A 24,348-nucleotide genomic window follows, 5' to 3' on the forward strand; every position below is an offset into this window, starting at 1 on the left:
CATATTTCTGAGTAATGTGTTTTTAAAATTAAGTGAAATTACTGTTGGATATATGGAGGCTATATTACATGTTCGCTTCACTGCTTTACCATCTGTAAATTCTGCTATTTCCATATGTATATTTATACAGCCTACTGTGCATATCTTTATCTGATTCAATATCTGGTCTTTGTCTGCACATATGCAAATGAGATCATTTTTTGAATTATTATATTGTTAGTTTCCATATATCTGCAAAATAAGTCAAAAATGTCTTTCCTTCGTAGCTTAGGTCTCGTGGTACTTTCCCATCAACAGAACAGTCTCGGGTAAAGTCACGTCAAGACGATGTCAAGGTGATGTAACCAGTTTCTGATGCCAACGGGAATGGTGTGTTTTTCTGTCTAATGACCTTTATCCAGGCCTAATTTTAAGATGTTGATAGAGAGTTGAGCTGTTGTTAAAAGGATGTAGAACAATCTGGTTCACACGAATGTGGTGGGACTTGGCAGTGATGTCAATGGAACAGATGCTTATTGACTGAAACTGGAGCACTGCTTTATTTTCAATGAGACAACAATTTGCTGTGACTTTACTCCTGTCTGAAATGATAATGGCGAGACATTAATGTAGCATTAACATAATTAATATTTGTGACTTGTAGACTTCAAAGATTTTTTAATATTACAGTCACTTTAACCCAGTCCCTACTACAATACCTTTGCTACCAGTGACACATGTAAAACCTGCTTTTTGTGTCTGTTGTTACAGCTCTGTAGCCCTTTTAGGGTTGCATTATTAACATTTAACATCACTGGCACAATATGGCATTACAATAGACAATGCTATTATTTAATGCTTTAAATTAGTTATTATGATCTGCATTTTCACACATTACTCAATAGTAGTGACTCCAAACAGTGTGGCAACAGAGGCAGATGCTTTTAAACAGTGTGGCATCAAAGGCAGATGCATCCAAACAGTGTTGCATCGATAGGCAGCTGCCTTTAAACAGTGTGTCTCCTTGGAAACCCTTTGTTTCTCCGACAGGTAACTGCAGCAAACAAATCCAGCTCAGCAGCTCCCTCACACTGTAGGTAAGTGTTTGATATTTGTCATGTGAATTAATTAAGACAGACCAATAACTATAAGTATAATCGATATGATTGATTCCTTCCAGCTTGGTTGGATCTATACCTGTGTTATGGTTTATAAACATGTGTGCAGCATACACAGAATGTTATGGTGAAACATGTTAAAAACATTAAAAACGTTTATTTTGTTGAGTTACCGTCTGTAAACTTGCCTGTAATTCTCTCTCACTGTCCTCCCACAGGTGAGTGAATGATTTTCAGGTATGCCCATGTACGGAGCTCCAGTGGATTTATCTCACAAACGGATCTGCTGTCTGGGAGGTAATAGACTGTCTCTATCACATTCCTCAAGGTTTTTTCAGTCTCTTATAGGACCAGGCAATAAAACCATATCAGTAATTATCCCAATATAATTTTCATCAATAGTAATATAACAAAAGTCCAATACATAAAGATAGATTGGTTATACATTGTGTAATAACAGTGAGGAGGTATATCATAATATTGATCAGCCTCAGATTAGTACAATGTTCTGCTGTTTATCAAGTGTTTGTCATTCTCTGTCCATCAAGAAGAGTTTAACCTTCACCAAGGAGCAAAAATTAGCATTTAAACTTAAAAGAATTATGAATGTGACATTTATTGAGAGAATTATCAGCATTCCTTCTTGTATTGGCTGCACAGAGATGCACATTAGATTGTTATGTGTCATACTCAATCGTAAGTCAGACCGATATTTTCATTTTCAGAAAACTTGAAGCATTTGCCCTGACTCAGTGTACATCATAACCAAACTAATTCCTCATATTTCTGTATTTAAAGTTATTGGACATGTTATACAATGTCAGATCTTTAAAAAACTGAGCAATAAAGTTAGTTGCCCGTGAAGCAGTCATTAAAATAATGTAATATATCCGTGATCTCAGTATTGACTGTATTTATTTTTTCTTGTGGTCTCAGATACCTGGATAGAAGATCCCAGAACTGGTCTTCGACCTGTAAAGAAAAATTCAGAGAAGAAGTACAAAAGCCAATCCCTGCGTCTTAATAATAACAACATCTCTGAACTCAGTGACCTCCATGTGTCTGTTAACCACTTCCTGGCTGAGCCATTACAGCTGGCCTGGCTGGACCTTTCATTCAACAGAATCACACACATAGACCCGGTGAGTTCTCTGTTTCCTTCCTGTTGCTAAGCTGGCAGCAATACAGCGATGCAGTGTGCTGTGTATGTAAACAAATACGTGTGTGTGCATCTGCACTATGGACGAATATGTGTGCTTGTGTTCCAGGTTTTGTCTGAGCTGCGTGAGCTGCGTGTGCTGTATCTCCATGGTAACAGCCTTTTTGTCCTGTCGGAGGTCGACAGACTGCGATCGCTGCCCCATCTGCTCACCATCACTCTACATGGAAATACCATAGAAGACAACCCAGTTTACAGGTGGAGTCTGAATTTCAACAAAGGACCCTGAATACACACAACACAAAAATCCTGCTTCTGTTTTAATGTCGGACACTTTTACAACCATTGTTTTTAGATACTTTTTTCATATTAATATTATTGAGCACAGTGACCTCAACAGCCGGCAGTTTGCTGAAAACCAAAAACAGACTCAAATCAGCACCTCCTGGTGTCAAACATTTCAGAGCTGTAGAGTGAGAGACTGCTCTTGTGCAAGAAGAGTGAGATCACATTGTAGGTGCATAACATTGTAACAGGTGTTGAGATGCAGATCAAGCTCATATTACACATCTTAGTCTGCATAGCAACACTGCTCTCACACACATACACACACACACACACACACACACACACACACACACACACACACACACACACACACACACACACACACACACACACACACACACACACACACACACACACACACACACACACACACACACACACACACACACACACACACACACACACACACACACAGTTAGAGATACTGCTGAGCATTGCCATAAGTGAGACTGGGACCCAAGCATTTTATTGCGAGCTGAGCTGATATCTCATGAATCAATGCAGCTTTTGAATAAGATGCATCTCATTTGATTGTATATATGTGTTGCACCACTACAACAGTAATAATTACCTCGACCAAAGAGGTGGTTATGTTTTCAACCCTGTCCCGCTTTCTTCAACAGTGCGAGACGGGGTGTTTTCAGCATTTTAGTTTGTTTCTCTGAGAATATATATTATTATATTAATTTCATGGATCTTGCAAAATCTGAATCTAGCAAACTTAATTGTGGTTTCATAAGGGGACTGTTGGGCCCTGGCGGACGTTAATACATTCTACTGCCTGCCATTCTAGTTTTGTTTACAACTGGTTCCTAGAGTTTATACGTAGAAACATCTTCAACAATCACTTTGAATTTTTCTGTTAAGACACATAAAAGTACAATAACTTTGAAGTGTACAAATGTGTGTCTTTCTGTTTTAAGGAATCGGGTGATTGCTGCTCTGCCTCACTTAAAGACAATGGACTTCAGTGTCGTGACGCGGCACGAACGAGTCATGGCAAATATCTGGCATCATGGCTTCAGCCGCACACATAGCAAGCACCCTCCGGAGTGACTGCTGGCTCAGCTCCCCTGCTGTAACCTGTGCTCTACATCCACTCTTGAAAAACCTTAAAATATTTATTGTGTACATGTAACTTTGTGCTTCTCTGTTGAAATGAACAGTTGATTCAGAATATCCTTAAATGTTGACTCTCACATGCATGTAAATGACATTGTTGCAGACATGGGTGGTAAGTAGAATATTTGAACACTATCTTACTATAACAAAGAATACAAGATATAACAATAAGTGACTTCAGTGCTTCACCAACTACCTCCCAGATATAAGCATATAGATGTTTAATATCTACTGAACAGGAATGATAAGCATATGGATGTCAATGTCTACTGAATAAGAAGAAGGGTTTATGTTGAAAGTTTTTAATGAATTCAATTAAACCCCCCAAAAAACAAACAAATAAACAATTTTAAAACTTTTTGGTACTAGCCTAAGATATTACAAACATATTTCAGGTAGTATTACACAATTGTGTAACAAACAAAACAGGAAAAAAAAGAAACCACTTGCAACAACAAAACAAAAAAGCTCAAATTAATTGCATGGTTGAAATAATCACAGCCTTGCAGATCATCCCTTTAGAGAATCAAGAGCGGCTCACCATGCTCCCTGCCCACGCATACAGTCACATGCTCTCCTCCAAAGAGCAATTACACATTTAAAACACAAATAAATTAATCACAAAAAAGGGGTCCGGATCATCTGCTGCGGTACTTAGATTGTTAACGCTCCCACACACTGCTACAATGGTTAGTTTCTTAATATTGTGACCATTTCATCACTAATATTACAATCTGCAGCAAAAAAAAAAGCATTGGAGGCCATAAAAGTGTTGGGTTTTAATAAAAACGTTTTTGTTATCGTCACAAGACCTCAAGCCAATCCTGACTGATGAACACTCTACAAAAAGAGGAACTTCAGACAATCCATCATCTGGTTTTTATATTCAAATCCGAAATATTCTGTACAAAGGCATGAATACATATCTGTCCCTGCATCCTCCACACAGCCTCCCGCTTCATCTCTGTATGTCTGCTGCTAGTAAATATGTGAAAGATTTCATTTAACGCTAGACAACTGCCGAGGACAAATTGCTGTCTGTAAACTTGAGACCTTGTGCCCCAAGAAAGCTCAGTCCTTTCCCCAACTCCTGTGATGTTAGCAGGCCAACCCAGCAGCCACCCTGCTTGTGTTTGCATCCTCACCTGCCACAGGACACCAGCCATGGACCGGTCACTACACTACTGATTACACAGTGGACAACTAATTACCAATTCAACCTGTTTCCCTAGCAGTTTTTAGAAATGATAACAGTGAAATGTCAATAAAGTAACTCAGGTCATGTTTATTCGCGGTTTCCTGTTGATGCAGTGACACCAGATTACTGTGGGAGGTTTGATCTTACCAGTGAACATCAGGACTACAGTAGTACGACCTTCGAAATTATGACATCTGAACACCAATAGAAAAACTAATATTCTCACTTTTTCTTTCAGATATTTTAAACACAAGTCCTGCTGTGCGAGGAGAAACACTGAGGAATGGCCAGTGTGTTTCTGTTTCTTACTTTTTAATCCTGGTAAAGAGTTTAACTACCTCGACCACTTGCACTTGCACCTATTTGACTTCGATGATTCCCATTATTCCATGCCACAGAGATTAATCGTTTCTCTTGTTTCATTGGAGATTGTACCCAAGTATATACAGCAATAGCCAATGCGTTGTGCCAAAGATCCTGCAGCTCTGTCCAGGATGAATATACAGTACATTCTTCCATGCCTCTGGATAACAGTCTGGGGTATAGAGCTAGCGTTGCTTGCCTAAGTACAGGCAAGGGGAAACTAACAAAATAAAGACAATGAAACAACTAGTTTAAAAAGATAGAGCAGGATGAATGATTTTGTTTTTCGACAGCTGGATCTGACAAAGCCTTCGATCCACACTTACACACAGATGCGGTCTTGCTGTAGTAGATATGAGATCACACCCCAGTGGCCTGTGATGACAATTTGTATTTGACCCATAATTAAGTACACTAATGGACAGCCAGTGTGCTAACCATACATCAACTCTGTCTTTGTTAGAGGCCTAGCTAAAAGAGCACAAGGACCAAGAGGCTTTAATAAAAGGATGAGGATGCAGCAGTGACGCAGAGAGAGCGGGATGGGAGGAACAAAAATGCAGGCCAGAGTCGCAGAATCAGGGAATGGCAAATTGGACCACCAGTTCTTCTTTAGCATCCACTTTGATTTGAGAGATTGCACTGTAAGCGTAGGCTGCGATCTTGGATACCTGCAGAGAAAGAGGAAGACGGAGTTCACGTGGAGTGTGTCAACAAAAGAAACTCAAATTCCCATCACATCTGATCGACACGATAACGGGCAGTACAAAAATAGCCGCCACAGAAGGGCATTAGATATTAAGATCTATTTTAAGCCACACGTTAAGTCATATGCCTTCACAGTAAAATGCTGCACAGCTGCACTTGTAGCACACTGTTTGCAAAGGGGCATTTCTCTGATGATTGATTTAGCCTCCAGGAATGTAACACATGTCAGGGAGCAATGCGAGCGCAGGAAGCATATGCCAACATAACTTCTGTGGGGGCCACAGAGTATGATTACCTGCTGAACATCCGAGTATGGCACCAGGTCACTGGCAAGCACTTGGTGGGGCTGGCTGGTGAGGGAGGGCAGAGTGAGCGCTTTCTTCTGGGACAGACTGTTGCTCAACACAGCCAGCTTCGTACTGGAAACAGAAAGGAAAAGGAGAAGCTTACCGGGTCTGTTGAGATGCAGTTCAGAGTTTATGTTTATAACACAAATCAAACACATCATTTGTCTCTTAAACCTGATTGGTGTCCTGAGGCCCTGTTTAATCTGAACACGTATTATAGCCTTAACGTAGCTGTTTGGTAGAAATCATCCAACTGCCACTAGGTGTCACTGGATCTGAGGTCAAATGTGATACTTGAGGGGAAATCCATTTTTTTGGTTTCTGTTCAATCACTTCCCTCACTAACTTCTTGAGCAGTGGGGTTTAAGTGGAAGTAAAACACAATTTGCAACATTTTGTTCTTTCCAACCACCACAAGTGTACCCACTAACAGTGATATACTTCTGGATATATCGTAGAATTGTCTACTGGTACTTAAATTATCTTAAAGTCCGAAGTTGAAATTACTTTTGTTCCAGTTTTTCATTTGATGGGATACAACACAATTCACATCTCCTTACAGCATCTCAACAAGTTCGTATAGTAGCTTGATAACTTGTAAACTTAGAATCTTATGATGATATGGCTCATATTTACTTGAAGCCATCCACACCCTTGCCATATACAGGAGGGGAAAAAACACTGCAGAAGAACAACAACCTTCCATATCAACTATTACCCAGCTACCCAGCCTCGTACCTGTATTGCCGAGCTTTGTCCATGTATTCATGCTGCTCCATCATGACAGAGTCAGCTGCTGAGACATCGATGATGTTCCTGACAGAGAGGAAACCATGGCAGGTTTATTAAAAAGACCAGTTGATTTACCGCTTTATTATCAGAGGAAACACACTGAATCTGGCTCATCTGTGGTTGCACAGATGAGCATCTTACTGGGCCGTCTTGTGGAGGATGGATGTAAGGAGGGCCTGTTCATCTGTCCGCGCTGACGGGACAGTGGTGTTGATCCAGTCCGTCCCATTTGGGGGTTTGCTTATTGGGTTGGGATGGGGGATCAGTGGCTTGCGTTCAGGGTCCTAGAGCATTTGACATGACATTTTTAACATGTTAAAGTTGAAAAACACTTAAAAGTAAAAACAGACTAATTCAGCATTACATTAAGGGTTCAGTGTGCAGAATCTAGTGTCATGATAGTTGACTCAAATTACCCAATTTAACATTTGGTGACATTACAAGGCTTATAGAACATGTTTAACGTCAGGTTCTTCCACTCAGTGAACAACATTAACAGTATCAAATTAATAGTTTAAAACAACGTAGACAACTATTCAACCTCTCTATGTAGAACTAGGCCGGAAAAACAGCCAAAAGTAATCACACACTAAATGGTACTAGGACTTCTAACTGAATCACTATAGCTAATCAAGTTCACACAGATTTGAACAGACAAGTCATGCTGAGGTAAACTGCATTTACAGATCATTATAATTGGGAATTACAGAATAGCTTGACTGTTTGTTTCCACTGTGCTCCTGCTGTTGTTAAGATGCACTGAAAATGAGGAAACTAATAGGGAAAACCTTGAATTGTTTCCTTAAATTAAAAATAGAGAGGGATGAAACATAGCACAACATGGCACCCTGGACATCAGTCGCTCCTGTTGTCAGTGTGCATCTTCATGTCACAACTGGGTGTTAAGTAACTTAGCTGTGGATCAGCACTTCCCTTTGCAGATCGCTTTCACAAAAAGTAATAAACTGCCATGATCTTCAGATCGTGCAGAAAACAAGTTGCCATTTGAATAGTTGTATTCTACACACGCAGGTCTTTAGCTCTTCTTCATCTATGCTTATTCTTTATTTTAGTTGGCAACTTCTGAAGCTGCTTAGCACAGGGCCAAATCCGAAGGCTAGTTAGCTCAAACTGATTTTACGGTCACATATCCTTCCAGCGATAAGTCAATTAAAAACCTCGGCACCTTCTCTAACAGTGACCTTTATGCACGAAGCTTATTCGATGACTAAAATCACAGCACACCGAGTGTTTCTGGATCAGCTGTGCTGTATTTAACCGGACAGGGTTAGCCAGCTAGCGGCTAGCGGCTAGCAGCTACCTGCTCCGTGGTCTCGTTCTCGCTGCTGTAGCAGCACCCCATGGCAGCGTCCGAGGGCCGAAGCGACTCAAGCCCGGCTCCGCTGTTCTCCGTCAGAAAGCAGCCGTGTGTTCTTCTCCTCCTCGGGAAACATGCAACTTCTCCACGGCAAGACTCGGCTCCAGCTTCATCCAGAGGTAGCAAACCCACTGTCAACAGCAGGCGAGCTATCACATGACAGCGGAGGTGGTGCAACAACACAAAAGGACACTTCCGGTTCTCCAGAAGCGGTTCTGCACCGTCGTGTCACGTGAGGGGGGTGGATAATTAAAACGTGAGCGTTGGTAAGTAAATAGATTAGTGAAGTAGAGGAAGTAAGTTTAAAAAACAAAATGTGATAAAGATTCAGGGGCCTTTAAGAAAACTGCTCAAGTAAAAACATGGAGAGAAACCTCTGTTGAGTTGTTTTGGAAACTGGTTCAGGCCCCAAATGAAAGAATGAATTATTTCTACTGGTATTTCTGAGTTTGATACCAGTAGAGTTTATACTGACTCCAGGAAGTAGCCTTCTTCAGGAGCTTCGGCTCGTCCGGACTCAGACAGTGAACTCACCTGTTGGCCTCTTTAACCTGTTCGCATGTGTATTACTTGGGATTTCTCAAACTTTTAGTGTCCATGAGTATAAAAAATATTTTTCCTCTGCTACTGTACTGAAACACCAGACAGGAGCCGGTAGAGTTCTGTTAATCTAAAAACTCAAGTACCATCGAACTTACAATCACATTAAGTTCAGTGAAACAATCCTAATTTCTTCCTTTCTAATCCTAAAAGCTTGATGTAGCTGCTTATTAACGTGGGGATGATAATGAAGCATATAATATTAATTCCACTGCATACAGATCATAATATTGACCAATTCTTGAAAACCACAAAACACTGAAACTTCCCAGTACCAAGTGACGGGTGCTGATTTCCTGGAGACTGCAGAACTGTCTCACACAACCGGTTTCATTTCCCCATTCATACAGAATTATCTGCCAGGTATATTTGTGTCCTGCATACAAGGATACATGTAGACAGTAAAGACAACAAAGCAAAGATAAATAAATGATATTAACATTATGTACAAGCAAGTAGGTGAAATATAAAATAATTAGTAGATACATATACAGATCATAGTTAAGGGAAAATAGGGTATGGAAGTGTCTGAGAAGTGCCAAGTAATTTTAACATTCATATTTTCACATCATGGAAACATTATCCTCAGCCCCTCAGCCATCTTTATAACACAAGTGTTTGAATACAGGCTGCATAACATCTTAAAGGTCCAATGCGAAGAATTTATTTAATATTGTTTCCATTAGTGCGTAATCACATTAAATAAAGAAATATTGTGTTGTCATGACCTTCAAATAAGTCCCTTCTATGTTTCTACAGTAGCCCAAAGGATTCAAACCAAACACTCGCTCTTTTGACCTTACCTACTGTAGATTTCTACTTGACTCTGGAAGGGGAAGGTGGGGCAGGGAGTATTCATCTGTTTGCAACTTCTGGACTAAATCCTAGAGACTCAACCTTCAAAGACTATAAGTGTTCTTGTTCGTAATGTGCAAGATCTCAAACCAAGTTGTGTTCAATTAGACTACTGCAAACTATTCAAAAATGCATGAATCTTGGGATCTAGGAAATTACATTTTAAGCAATAGGAGCCAGACAGCAACTTCAGGGCAAAACATTGCAAATACTTAATCAAATGCAAGCTGTCTAAATTAATGACAGGCTACGCAACTGAGCAAAATGAATTAGACAGCAGCAGCAGAGGGGTGAGGGCAACAGGATGAGGCTTGCTGCTGCACATGTGGCAGTCTCCATCGAAAAAGATGAAAGGGTCTGTGACACCCTCCGGCTGAGGATGATGACAGAGCAGCACACATAGTGCTGAAGTTGCACTTAATTTCCATTCCATGATGTCACAATACTGACAGGGAACGTTTGTCAAAACTCAGAAACGCCCTCCTATTGTCCCCGCTTGCAGAGAAAATCCTATGAATTACTTTGGACTCATTTCCCTCAAATCCAAGCAAACTCTATAGAAATATTTCTCCCCTAATCCAACCTTAAAACTTTAATATAATACTGATTAAAGTGATAATTAATCTACAGAGTATTTACAATTTTGCTGCCAGAACTTATCATATTATTCAGATTTCGTAAGGAATACAAAATACAACACAACACTTAATTGAATCTTGTTTAAGTTATCTATTTCATTTAATATTATCTTATCCTGTGTTGTAGTATATTTCTCTTACCTCATCTCATCTCATTTGAACTTATCTTATCCAGAAATAAGAACAATCTGTATTGATCGATTGCAGAAGTCAGTATATGACCCGATGGAGACAGAGTGGCTTGTTTTCGACATGAGGAGTCTGGAACATTTGTTCATGCAGACATGTGTTGTGTCTGCACTCTGCCCTACACTGCACCCTGGAGCACAGTTCCCAGTTTACCCAACATGAGTGCAGAAACCCAGTGCACCCCCCTGAGTCTGCAGCGAGGTGTGGAGGCAGACGCCAGTCAGATGGGCCGGGGGTTATGATGATGATTTGAACAAGCAAGTCCTGCTGAGGTAAACTGCATTAACAGATCATTATAATTGGGAATAACAGAATAGTTTGAGACTGAAAATGAGGAACCAATTTGGCATTAGGGAAAACCTTGAATTGTTTATAGACGGGAACAATCTGTATTGATCAATTGCAGAAGTCAGTATATGACCCGATGGAGACAGAGTGGCTTGTTTACCTCAGCTGAGGTAAACTGCATTTACAGATCATTATAATTGGTAATAACAGAATAGTTTGAGACTGAAAATGAGGCACCAATTTGGCATTAGGGAAAACCTTGAATTGTTTCCTTAAATAAAAAATAGAAAGGGATGAAACATAGAACAACATGGCATCCTGAACATCAGGCTTTTGTTGTCAGTGTGCATCTTCATGTCACAACTGGGTGTGAGTAACTCAGCACTTCCCTTTGCAGATCGCTTTCACAAACAGTAAAAAGGATCTTCTGATTATGCAGAAAACAAGTTGCCATGTGTTTAGTTGTATTCTACACACGCAGGTATTTCGCTCTTCTTCATTTATGCTTATTCTTGATTTGAGTTGGCAACTTCTGAAGCTGCTCAGCACAGGGCCAAACCCGAGGGCCTGGGCTGGGAGGCGCCTGCCCTCTCATTTACCCCCCGTCTCCTCCACACCTCTTTGTTTACACCTCCAGGCCGGTCGCGCCCCGGCAGACGGAGGAGCAGCCCCGCACACCTCCCTCTTCCCCCGCCGATCAACCATCATGAGTGTGCTGCTGCTGCTCGGCCTCGTCGTGCTCTGCGGAGCCTCGGACCCGGGGGTCCCGCTCCAGCTGGGCCCGCCGTCCCTCGGCTTCAGCTCGTCGGTGCGCTCGGTGTGCAAGCCCATCCCCAGCACCCTGTCCCTGTGCACCGGGATCGGCTACCGGCACATGCGGGTCCCCAACCTGCTGGGCCACGACTCTCTGCGGGAGGCCCAGCAGCAGTCGGCCGCCTGGCTGCCCCTCGTCTCCAAGCTGTGCCACCGGGACACCAAGAAGTTCCTGTGCTCGCTGTTCGCCCCGGTGTGCCTGCCGGAGTTGGCCGGGCCCGTGAGCCCCTGCAGGCGGCTGTGCGAGGCCGTGCGCGACGGCTGCGTGCCCGTGATGAGCGCGTTCGGGTTCCCGTGGCCCCAGATGTTCAACTGCAGCCGGTTCCCGCGCGCCCCCGAGCTGTGTATCCCGGCAACCGGGGAGCGGGGGGGGCGGACCGAGGAGGAGGTGCAGCACGAGGAGGCGCTGAAAGGTCAGTGATGGTCGGTGGGGGTTTCCCTCGATCACTGTCTATAATCGATTAATCGATTCTACTGACTTAACGTAGGGCGGCAACCAGAGATCAGCTCTGATTATTGTCTATAATCGATTAATCACTTGGTCTATAAACTGTCCATGATGTTACATGACATAATCATCACAGTTTCTTAAAATCAAACATGATGTCTTGAAAATGCAAAAAAGTACACAAAAGAAGCTGGAAGTATTTTGCATTTTTGCATGAAAAAAATGGTTGAAATGTTTAATCAGTTATTCTAAATAGTTCCAGAATCAACTCGACTAATCAATTAGTCAACTAATCATTGCAGCTCTAATTACATGTTTCACTCATCACACTATCTGCCTTTCCATCAACAACACTGTCAACATCTTCAGATACTTTAATGTACTTGAGTATTTAGATTGTATGCCACTTTGTTTTTGAGATTATGATTCTACTAAAATACATACAAGATTATAAAAACATGCATTGTGAAGGATTAAACCGGGCTGATTGGCTTGGGGCGCCTCACAAATTTGCAGTGTTGTTGGGACTCCTGTTTCTACGAGCTTCTAGCTGTACTTTCCACTTTAATAACAGTTCAAACTTTGATTAATTTTACAACATTTCTCAACAAAAATGTGAGCTAGACTTGGGAGGGGGGAAAGGTGTACTTTTCCACTCTCGAAGAGCACCACACAATTATAGCATTACCCCTGAAGGCACTGCATATTTTTGCACAATGCACAGATTACAGTATATTAGCCATCACATCATTAACTAGTACTACCTCATCCGAAACATGTCAGAGCTTATTTCTGCTGCTAAGTAGCCAGAAACGTCAGTAAGACCAAGTAAAGCTTTATAATATGGAGCATTTCTCCATTACATAGCACTGACAGGTTTTAAAGTATGACATGTCTGGCTCAACAGACTGCATGTCCTGGTCACAGTTCTTCTATCTTCATCATCTGCATTAAATCAGTCAGGTTTTAGTTGAAATCCTGCAGAGATATGGGCTAAATAAAGTATTGTGATCTGTATATTGCATAAAGCTTTTTTTTTAATTTTTTTTTTATGTTCCTCGAATTTCCATTCTGGAGATCAGTTTTATTCAAACTTATTTGCGCTTTTGGTTGTTTTGCGTGAATTGATCCTGGAGATTCTGCTCCATCTGTTCCCTCCCGACTTTGAGATTTTCTTTTACATTCCTGCTGCAGACGCTCGCATCACTCATCTAATCTCTCTTATCACCTCCCCAGGGAGTGTTATCTGTGAGGCCTGTAGTCTGGCTGCTGAAGGAGAGACAGACATCCAGGAAAACTTCTGCCAAAGTCCATATGGTGAGAACAAACAAATGTGGATTACAAATTACATCCCATAGCATGAACTTCTCATCTAATCACAGAGTTTGTTTTACAATGTGTCTGAAATCACACCGGTTAAATTGAACCCTCTCTGTCTCTGTTACAGCATTTAAAATGCGTCTGGGCAGTGTGTCGACGGTGGGGGGGGACCGTCAGCTGGTGCCGACGGCCCGCAGCCGCATCCTGAGGTGGGCAGGGGGAGGAGCGGAGAGGGCAGAAGGGATCGGAGGCGCCATGGCACACAATGCTTTGTGGTTGCAAGAAGGAGGCACCTGTACGTGTCCTGGCTTAGATTCTGCAGGCACCAACCAAGACCAGCAGGTGGAAGAGGAACAGATGGATAAAGGACAAGCTAAAGGAGGGAAGGAGGGGAATGGGCCCCCGAATGGATTGTTCCTGGCCCTGTCTCAGGCTGAGGAGGGAAGGCTGGTGCTGACTCGGCTGGTGAGGTGGACCAGAGGGGACAAGGAGTTGAAGAAGTTCATCAGAGCTCTCCTCAAACATCCCTGTCCTGAGCTGTAGGGTCAACGACTGCCGTCCCGCCAGTACATATGATCTGTGGCTTACCAGACTGAATCCACATTATCTCAGCTACACACTGGTGAAAGTGAAAGGTTTTATGTCCTATTTGTTACCAGAAAAACCCAACACCCGATGAAAACACTTTTAAATCCACTAGATCCAGATTTTTATTTGGATCTGCACCAAATTGTACTCACTCATCAATATCAGTCTCCTTTCAATCAGAATTCAATGGGTTCCTTCTCAGCCCATGTCCCATCCTTCCACAAAGTTTGTCATTTTTCATTACCTAATCCTGCTAAAGTAAACAAACATAACCTCCATGGCAGAGGCAAAAGTTCCAAAGTAACATTAGATAAATCACATGAGAACAGGTTTTTCTAAAACATATGTCAAAGACATGTAAATGTGCATACAGGCTACTTCCTTGATGAATTGTTCCTGATTAATTTATGAAATTATGCCAAAAGCCACATAATCAACTAGCACAACACAAACCTCCGCCAAGGCCCAACTGACCAATTCAATTCGAAATTGTGTGTATTTTTTCTTGTATTTTTGTGTAAATTTGTGTATATAGAAGAGACTAAATGGTTTTGAAACAAGACAGATCTCAACACGTTTTCTATTCATCATACACAAGGTGGAGCAGTGTAATTGTTACTCCTGTTATGATAATTGTTTTTCTTACACTGTACTAACTATACTATCACAAAACTGTAATACTTTATACTCAAGTGTGTTTTTCTTTGACTGTTATTGTGTAATATTGTTTCACAGCAGCAGAAAGACGAGAGGGCTTTTAACAAGTGAGGATGCTGTAATCTCATGTCAAGCACTGAAAATACAGACAGGACAGGAAGTGTGATGTGAACAATAAATCATTTAAATTTGGGTTTGGTGTCTATTTTTGCATTTTATTGTATTTATTTTTTACCTAAGATGAATCTGTCACTGCTTTTACTTTTAAATTTGGTAGATTTGTCTTAATTTAAATAAGCTTTTATTAAAAAATATTGTCTGACATTAGATACATGTCCATAAATAAGTTTTTCCTTTGTGTTCGATGGGTTTTTCCTGCTGTTTCCATCATGACTCAGCAAAAGAAATTGGACTCCATGCGACTCCACACAGACACACACCTGTTGATGTTTTCTTGATATATCAAGTGTCTGATTAACGATGCCTCTCTCTGTCTCACTTTCTCTGTTTCACTGTGTCGGCTTTATTCTACTGAGGAACCCCAATGTGTGTCTTATCGAAAATAATGAAAACTGATGTATAAGAGCGAACACCAGCTCTAACAGCTGTTATATGTAACTACTTACAGGACATATACTGTCATGCATGAAACATAAATTATTTATACCCTCAGGTCTCTTACCTTCTCTTCCACACACACACACACACACACACACACACTTCTCTGTCTTTCTCGCCTCAGTGCCACGCTCCTCTTTGCTAAGCTTACTGCAGCTGATCCGCTTCCACAAGCTTGTTAGAAACCAGGTGAGTTTGTCTGTTTTTTATGGGACAACGAGAGACAGTTTATGTTGATGCAAATATATTGATAGAGCATCTGTTGTGTGTGGAGTCTCCAGTTATCTGAGGCTGAGAGGCAGCACGTTCACTACAGGTCTGAAGCCTGGTCGATTCTTTATGTGCAGATCTCCTCTCCTGTAATTTAGACAGAGAGAACATTCCTCTCAAAATGCTTATCTTATTAATTGTGTGTCATTTCAGGTAAATATGACACTATGAATAATACTAAATCAAACAATGGTCTTACAATAGGCAAAAGTATATAATTGTGTTATACAAATTACATTTCTTTATCCTGCAATAATGAAAGCTCTTTAAGTGGTTATAGTTTTTTCTGATCTAACCAAAGTCTGCCAGAAGCAGGTCAGGACTGGTGACTAGTTTTGTTTTATTCATACGACTAAATACTTTCACTTCCAGCTAAATAAGAAGAACCATATTCCGTTTAATTCGTCAACTCCTTTTTAGATATGAAGACACGGCTAAGCACGCGTATGATGAGTACAATGACTCGGATATTTCCAAACTATACTATCTATTTATATAATGTCAAGTTTCTACCGAGAATAAAACTTCAGTTGCATTTCAATACAACAGTGTATAGCAGAGTTAAAATATAGACACTGTATAAAACACAGGCCTTCAGTGAATTAGTGGTATAACATTTTCTAAAAACAACTCTCTACCTTCTTTTTCATATTAGTGTTTTATGAATCCACTTCTATGTGTGTGTGTGTGTGTGTGTTTCTCTCTGTGGGAGTTAGGATGGTGTCTCCTGCCATCGCTCTGGCCTTCATCCCCCTCCTGCTGACACTGCTCATCAGGTACCGTTACTACTTTGTGCTGTTCTACCGGGCCGTCCTGTACAGGATATGGAAGGACTGTAGGACTGGTCTGAGTCGAGAGGAACGGGTCTACCAGTACGTTCTTACTCATGCCACCCCCGGAGACCCTGAAAGCATCCTGGACGCCTTCGACGCCTGGTGCAGCAAGGTGGAGTTCATCAGCAACATTGGGCCTAAGAAAGGTGGATGATACAGCAGAATATTTTTTTATTAAAACATGCTTTAAAGGTCTAAATTTTGCTGATGTGGGTGTTTTTGTGTGGTTCCAGGGAAGGTCCTGGACCGGCTGCTGTTGAACCAGAGTCCTTTGACTGTGCTGGAGCTGGGGGCCCACTGCGGGTACAGCACCGTGCGGATCGCCCGAGCTCTGCCCCTGGGTGCCAGGCTCTACAGCATCGAGATGGACCAGAGGAATGCCGCCATCGCAGAGAAAATCGTCCGCCTGGCAGGATTTGATGATGACACAGTGAGGCAGCAGAAATATTTGACCTATTTACAGCACGTCACTGTCTATCAATGCACTCTGTGTACTGTAGGCCTTTTCACAGAAGCCTAAGATGACCTATACACGCCATCTCCTTTTCTTTTTTGTGTAATTTCATATTTAATATGGAAAGTACTACATTGTAGTGATAATGATACATTCCTGCTGTGTTCTCAAGGTGGAGCTCATTGTGAATCCATCAGATGAAGTCATCCCTCGGCTGCGGGCTGACTACGGTTTAGAACGTCTGGATTTCGTCTTCATGGACCATTGGAAGAAATCCTACTGTCCTGATCTGCAGGTCACGATCATAAGTCATTTGAAAGGACATAAAATCCCTTGCTTTTGAAAATCTTCCAGTGTTACAAAATCTAAAAATCTCCATGTCTGAATCTGACTGAAAAGATTTTAAAAAATGGGCTTCCTCTCTGCCTATTTCTCTTTTTCTTAAACGAGAGCTGATTGGAAGAACAGCCAAAAAGTTGTGTATATACATGTTGAGTATTAAAATACAGAGGATGAATATTAAAGTAGATCAAAGTTTAGTGACGTAGTCAACTCCCACAGTTACATTATTCTGCCTTTGTGTGTGGATGTGTTACAGATGCTGGAGGGCTCTGGTCTGCTGGGGAAAGGGTCTATGATCGTGGCGGACAACGTGCTGTTTCCTGGGGCTCCAAAGTTCCTCAGACACATTCGTAAGAGCGGCCTTTATGAGTGGAAGATCCACCGGGCCATGCTGGAGTACAGCAAGGGCATCAGGGATGGCATGGCTGAGCTGGTCTACCAGGGAATCAAGTAAACGATGCAGACTGGGAAATCACACTATTACAGATACATATTTCGGAGGGAAGGGATGATGTGATGGTGAACCTGATGTTAAAACTGTCTTCGAGGAAACATGTGATGGTAAAGATAGCTGCACATTTTTTTTTCTAAAAAAAGTTACATTCACCTGAAAACTGGAGAATCGACTTTTACAGATGTTTTTTTATCTCAACTCATCTCAGACAGCGCCCTCCCCTGGGTAACAAATGTAAAAACAAAAGAGATGATTTTTGTCTCTTGTTCGCACTGCCTGTCATTATCTGCTGTCAGCTTTCCATTAAAGGCTCATGTCCGAAGAAAAAGCTTATTTCTGTCTAAACATATAGTACCTGCCAAATTTTTTTTTTGGGGGGGGGGCAGCAAAACCATCACAGCAAAAAGAGGTATGAAATTAAAAAGTTGGTGAGTTTATAGTTTATGTCCTTTACGTTCAAGTTTAAAATTGAAAAGTGTTCAAGTGGAAAATGAAACGGTCAATCACGGTTCAATGATATCAAATAAACTGTGGAAAACAGCACCACTTTCTTACACTATACATTTTATCAACACCAAATCCAGAGTATTGTTCTTTATCAGTGCTAGTTCTGATTTAATCTCACTGGGCATTAACTCAATCTAATCCATCACATACACAAACAAACAAAATTTCATGTTATTTATTATAACCTACTAAAAAAAATCATGATTCCATCAAAATAAGTTAATTTATTACAAACTGTCAAGGCCTTCATTTCAGTTTCAATAATAAAAGCCTTGGTAAACAATCCATAAAGAGAAACATGAGACAATTTGGCTGGCCGGCCATTGTATTCATAAAAGAAAATGGGTATATTTTAAAAGGTAAAAAAATGAAATAAACATATTTTACAAGCTCTTCTGAAAACTCTGAATGCATGATTATAAACACATCGGGTAACAGGATTGGACTCTGTGGTGAAGTCCTTCATAGGTGAAATATTATTTCGCTGAGTGAACTGCAGTTTGTGCTGTGTCAGCATTGCAGAGACTCTGAGAAGAGGCACATGACTGAAGATGTGATGAGGTCGTAGTTTCATTAGTAGTTTCACTGAACTGCGATGACATGCCACTATTTGGCTAAGTGCCCGGCTGGTTACTGAACAGTAGGACCTTGAGGGTTTTACAGCATCAACGATGTGTGAAACTGCTTTGACAGGTTCACAGAAAAAGCAGACAAAACCTGACATGTGTTTAAACTTACATCAATGCTTTCATTCTATACAACTTTAAATGTGTGAGCGACACTCGGAGCAAGGTCCAATGCCATCCCGAGGCTCGGAGGCTGGCAGCAGCTCGACATGAGACCCTTGTGCTGGATTTACCCAACCCTCATCTGAAGGATATCATGGCGCAAGAGGCAGCAGTCGTGGCTCTAAGAGGGGAGCAGAACTCCAGAGCCAGACAGACATCAGTCTGATGGAGAGTAAAACCATCTTTTGTCTTATATCATCCATTGGTCTTGGTCTTGGTCTGCTCCCTCCATGTCCACCTGACAGACAGAAGCAGAGCCAGATTACACACTGGTGTTTCTCTGTTTGAGAAGCCGAAAGTAAGGTTAAAAAGAAAACAACACTTGTATGTCTAAAAGTCATTTCAGTGAATTTAGCGCTTTTAATTTGAAAAGATGTCCCATAAATGATATATCAAAGCACCTCGTTGATCTCGCCATCATCGGGTGACTCATTGTAATCATTCATCTCATCCATGTCCTGCATGTCTTCTTCATCTTCAGAGTCTTCCTCGCTGTCTTCCTCATCCTCGTCGTCCTCCTCGTCCTCCTCTTCATATCCTGCCTGAGCCCAGTAAATGCAGATGACATAAATAGATGAAGAGCAAGAACAAAAAAAGGGCAAAAGACAAAACAACAGGCAAATAGAAGAAATGGGTTTCAGGTGTTAAACTGACAGCTCCAACTTGTTGTAAAGCACATGGAATAATGTAACCAGTATCAGTTTCATACTTTCATACAGCAGCAAATCATTTGTCTTAGCTATGCTTCAATTCATCTGTTGAGATGTGGTGATCTCTACTGTGGCCGTTGTGCTAAAACATGTTACAAAAATGCTGTACCTCAAAAATAGGTTTCCCAATCGGCATCAAGTTGTTGTCCTTCTCTGCAATGCTCTGCAACTGACACAAGAAAAAAAACACACACACACATTAGAGCCTGACCGACTTATGACCCATTAGTACATTGAGGATAGGCACAAAATAGCTGTACAAAGTTGACATGGACATGAGGAATTTGACAGACAGTGTCTCAGTTGAAAGGGTTGTACACCATAGAACACATATTTATTCTACAACTGTAAAATGACCAGCTTTGTAAATATACTTAATAACGAAACTTGAGGAGTGCTTCTGGAAAATGTTCATCTGAAGAGTTTATACCGGCTGAATTGTCATCACATGGGAAGTTGTGTTTTGTCCCTTGCCCATTTCTTTGTTTTGTTGGGGCCCTGCGAGATGTGTTGTCTGAGCCTGACACCGTTCATGGTGACACTAGTTTAGAATTAAATCGTCCATTTAAATTAACTTTCCACTCAGAGTGATATGGTTTTCCACTCTGACTGAATGTCATCATCTTTGTTGTTCTAACAGTTTTAACTCTGAGATGCAGAACTGGTAGTGAGGGAAAAAATAGGATTTATGGCTCCTTGATTCTTAGCAGGATACTGTTAAAACACAGTTAACAGTTTCTAAGATGAGATAAGATCATCCTTTATTAGTCCAACAATGGGGAAATGTGTAATGTTACGGCAGCAAGAGTCAAAAGTAGGCACCAGTAACATGCAATACTTATGTGTAAGGATATAGAAAATATAGAAAAATATGTATGGAACAAAAACAAGTATAAACAGGTTAAAAACAAGAAATATGTGCAGTGTGAGAATATGTACTGTGAATTGGGTTGCACACGATCCATTGCATGCACAGGCAGAACGAATATTGCACAGTTAAGAGAGTTAAACCAGAGTTAAAGTGCAGAAGTCCATAATGGGTGTGTGTAGTTGTACTGGGGGAACAGTAAACGTGCTTGAGTACATTTCTCTACAAATATTCCCACCTCTTACGATCTGAATATTCTCTGCATTGTATTTTCCATTTCATTGCCTGTTCTCTCGTCCAATTCTCTGGCGTGGGATCAATAAAGCAATAAAGCTCATCGGATCTTATCTAAAGTGACACAGAAATGTCGAGATGACCTTAAATGCAACATGAAGGAGTGTCACGTTCCACGCAAAGAGTGTGTGTGTGTTTGTGTGTGTGTCTCAGCAGAGGTGTGGTCGTTTACCCAGGTTTGGTGCTGCTGCTCCTGCTGGTGCAGCTCGGCCTCATCCACGCAGGGTCGGTCCAGGTTGAACCACAGGGTCTCGGTGATCCGGGGGAAGAGCGAGGGGAACAGCGTGGACATGTCTGCTGCCACACACAGGGACAACAACAACAACAACAACACTGTGTCAATCTGCTCGTAGCGTGTACACGTGTCTCTACTAGCCGAGACACAAAGCGTGAGACCTCGGGGTGCACGGTAGAAATGAAGCCACACGGTATTTGTCTGGTTCACTGTGATAACAAACAGATTCATGCAACACAAAGCTGCTGGAGAGACACGGTGACTTAATGTGACCCCGACGATTTAAACTCTTCCTGTGGAGAAACTATAACGTATAATGAAAACTTAACCGCTAATATTCCTGGTTCAAACGTGACGTAATGTGTTGTTTTAAGTTCAAGTTAAATACCTGACAATCTCTCGCCACAGCTTCTCAGAAATTCAAACTAAATCGACCGGAAGCCCGGTGTGTTCCCCTTTAAAGAGTCCTCTCTTCCAGTGTCACCTCGCAAAGGTTCCGCTTGTATGGCAGTAGCACCGCAGGGAAAAAGGGGAAATTTAATTTGACATTGTATTAAATAATTATTCTACAAATCCTAATTCATTTTGCCACATAAACACAGTAACATATGAAAATACACATTTAAGAGATTAATAATGTGTATTTTGTCCTGTACTAACTACATAAGCTTTTTTGACAGCATTAATTTTGACATCACATAATAGGCTGAGCTCAGGTTTGCATTAATAATGTCTCTGTCCAGCTCAGGTGTCCCAGTATAACGAGTAGTGAGCCAGCATGCACTTCACAGGGACCCTGACACAGAAGCAGCTACATATTAGTAATGACATTTTATTTGTAGAGGACTCTTTAATCTCAAGTACAAGTGCTTGCCAATTAAAAAAAATGAAATAGATCTGGAAGTAGATGTATACTACAATTCCAAACAAAAATAAATTCAGCAATCATTCATTTTTATCATTTCCATTTGTGCTTTCTTCAACTTTGACCTGTCAAAATGTCTGTGGAAAGGACCAATACAAAACAACTAACAAACAAATAATCATATCCCATTATTTTCATCCATTCTATCTAATAGCATCACAGTGTAGGGAATGTAGGGTCTACAACTATAACCCCACCTAGGGCCTATTACAAGAGATGGACGAATGATAGAACTACACAACCCCTATATTTTGATTAATCATTGAATTGTACTCTATATATTACCACACACTATACACACCCTCATTTTACACAAGGTATATACACTCTTGTTAAATGATTCAGTGGAATCATGAGACCAACTTGTAGCAGAAAAGCGATTCTCTTAAAACTCATAAACGCCTACTTTCCTTCATTATTAACATCCTGGGAAACACTGACACTTTCTGTGTGAGTTAGAGAGAGTGTGTGTGTGTGTGTGTGTGTGTGTGTGTGTGTGTGTGTGTGTGCAAATGCATTTTAGAGTAGACCTTGAGATGAGATAAGACAACCCCTCCTGACTGGAAGATACAATAAAACACAGAATACCACACACACACTTGACGCACGTTTGTGAGACAGACTTTGGACTTTGGAAATATTTTTTACATTTATAGAGGAAACCCTTCATTCAGTCAGGCTCTGCTCACCCAGACTCACACGGATGTGTGTCTTCGGCCTTGATCTTGTTTAGTCTTGGCAAGTGTGTAAAAGGTGCAAGAACCAATTTGTCAGATAATCCCTTCAGGAAGGAATTATTACACACTTGAACAAGGTAAAGTGACTCTGTTCCTAATAACTTAACTTTCTCAATGGTCTGTGTTACATGTATTTACAACATAGAAGTAGCCACTGTTTTTAAACTATGAGTGAATGCATTACTTATTGAATTACTTGGTTTGTAGTTTAAGTTTACAGATTTCTTTTACAAGACGTACAACAGTCTGAATGGTTCATGTACAGGTTCTGTTTACAACATAGGAATATTTTACGAGTTAAGCAGTTTGTTTCATTTGTTTATTTTTGTTTAATGTTATTCTGTTTCTAAAAATGGATACATATGATTATAGATAGGTTTTTAACTTTCATAATTTGGTATTCGTACATATGGGTTCTTTGTTTTGCCATCTTTTTGGTAGTTTAATCTTTTTCTCATATCCATCCTTCATCACAAAGAAAGGTAAAAGAAAATAAGCGACCATCTCCCAGGTAAAAACACTAGGTTGTATAAATCTGAATTATTATGCAAAAAAAAAAACATATTCCGATGACTCAGCTGGTCAAAGACCATCACAAATGATGTCATGTGAGTCTAAGACTTGAAAGGTTAAGGTTCATATAAGTAACATACTAGAAAATTAGAATATGTATTATGAATTTGTAGAATTGGTGACATACACACGAATTTATTTTAAATGAGAAAGACACATATAGTTGTGCATTTCTGTGACATTTTTTTCCAATTTTAAGTAGTTGTACCGCAAGTGGTAAATTAGCTATAGAACTATGGACCGGCCTGTTCAACAGTCCAGTAGGTAGAGCATTTTCACATTGCAGAACATTTGTGAACCCAGATGCCATGGCAAGTTATGGCAGCAGGGAAATGGAGTTACACAAATAAACAAAACCCTGAAAGGACATGAAAACATGATATATTTGTACAGATTCTGTATGAACCAAACATCTGCTATATGGAAAATAAAAAAATGGCTTATTAATGAATTGGTATTGGTGATAAATCTCTGATTCAGTAGATGAACATAAGGTAACTATGAGGAGACTTTTCTTAACATATAAAAAAATCGAAGAAAAGTTGACAGAAACTGCTCAAAAACGTTGTTAATAAATTTTTATAACCTTCCAAAAATGAGAAACACAAACAATATGAGTAAATATAGATATCAAAATATTACACATGTGTAATGTTACTAAAAGAGCTCTGCTGATGGGAATGAAAGGCCCCAAACATTTTATTCAGCTGTCTGGGTGACAGTTGGGAAATCAAACTTTTGACTGAAGCTGTAAATTGACCATTATCCCATTATTTTTCCTGTTTACTTGATTATGAATGTATGTTGATGCCTCCCTCCCTCCTGTAGAACC

The 24,348-nt window shown here is 40.7% G+C and overlaps 5 protein-coding genes across 6 annotated transcripts; 3 read left to right on the top strand and 2 right to left on the bottom strand.

Annotated features, from left to right (window-relative positions):
* The first annotated feature begins 1,342 nt into the window (after nucleotides 1-1,342).
* Nucleotides 1,343-3,660, top strand: lrrc51 (leucine rich repeat containing 51). Its single transcript, XM_061073491.1, has 4 exons — nucleotides 1,343-1,394; nucleotides 2,034-2,239; nucleotides 2,366-2,514; nucleotides 3,528-3,660. The coding sequence occupies exons 1-4, from the start codon at nucleotides 1,343-1,345 to the stop codon at nucleotides 3,658-3,660; spliced, it is 540 nt and encodes a 179-aa protein (XP_060929474.1).
* A 352-nt stretch (nucleotides 3,661-4,012) lies between these two features.
* lamtor1 (late endosomal/lysosomal adaptor, MAPK and MTOR activator 1) lies at nucleotides 4,013-8,691 on the bottom strand. Its single transcript, XM_061072664.1, has 5 exons — nucleotides 8,456-8,691; nucleotides 7,276-7,418; nucleotides 7,081-7,158; nucleotides 6,291-6,414; nucleotides 4,013-5,958 (listed from the first exon to the last, which is right to left on the bottom strand). The coding sequence occupies exons 1-5, from the start codon at nucleotides 8,495-8,497 to the stop codon at nucleotides 5,866-5,868; spliced, it is 480 nt and encodes a 159-aa protein (XP_060928647.1). The 5' UTR covers nucleotides 8,498-8,691; the 3' UTR covers nucleotides 4,013-5,865.
* Nucleotides 8,692-11,788: 3,097 nt separating this feature from the next.
* Nucleotides 11,789-14,783, top strand: sfrp2l (secreted frizzled-related protein 2 like). The gene is made up of 3 exons (XM_061073680.1): nucleotides 11,789-12,308; nucleotides 13,580-13,660; nucleotides 13,791-14,783. Exons 1-3 carry the CDS (start codon nucleotides 11,789-11,791, stop codon nucleotides 14,204-14,206), a joined length of 1,017 nt encoding a protein of 338 aa, XP_060929663.1. The 3' UTR covers nucleotides 14,207-14,783.
* A 1,730-nt stretch (nucleotides 14,784-16,513) lies between these two features.
* tomt (transmembrane O-methyltransferase) lies at nucleotides 16,514-17,879 on the top strand. The gene is made up of 4 exons (XM_061073900.1): nucleotides 16,514-16,775; nucleotides 16,863-17,059; nucleotides 17,256-17,378; nucleotides 17,682-17,879. Exons 1-4 carry the CDS (start codon nucleotides 16,514-16,516, stop codon nucleotides 17,877-17,879), a joined length of 780 nt encoding a protein of 259 aa, XP_060929883.1.
* Nucleotides 17,880-18,512: 633 nt separating this feature from the next.
* On the bottom strand, nucleotides 18,513-21,736 carry anapc15 (anaphase promoting complex subunit 15). Of its 2 annotated transcripts, none has more exons than XM_061072714.1 (5): nucleotides 21,670-21,736; nucleotides 21,219-21,340; nucleotides 19,994-20,053; nucleotides 19,576-19,716; nucleotides 18,513-19,412 (listed from the first exon to the last, which is right to left on the bottom strand). In XM_061072714.1, exons 2-5 carry the CDS (start codon nucleotides 21,336-21,338, stop codon nucleotides 19,365-19,367), a joined length of 369 nt encoding a protein of 122 aa, XP_060928697.1. In that variant the 5' UTR covers nucleotides 21,339-21,340; nucleotides 21,670-21,736; the 3' UTR covers nucleotides 18,513-19,364. The 2 variants fall into 2 exon arrangements, with proteins under 2 accessions (XP_060928697.1, XP_060928696.1); XM_061072713.1 differs by having other exon boundaries at nucleotides 21,219-21,343; nucleotides 21,670-21,723.
* Nucleotides 21,737-24,348: the final 2,612 nt, after the last annotated feature.

Source organism: Limanda limanda, chromosome 6, assembly GCF_963576545.1.
Source record: "Limanda limanda chromosome 6, fLimLim1.1, whole genome shotgun sequence".
Classification (NCBI taxonomy): Eukaryota; Metazoa; Chordata; class Actinopteri; order Pleuronectiformes; family Pleuronectidae; genus Limanda; species Limanda limanda.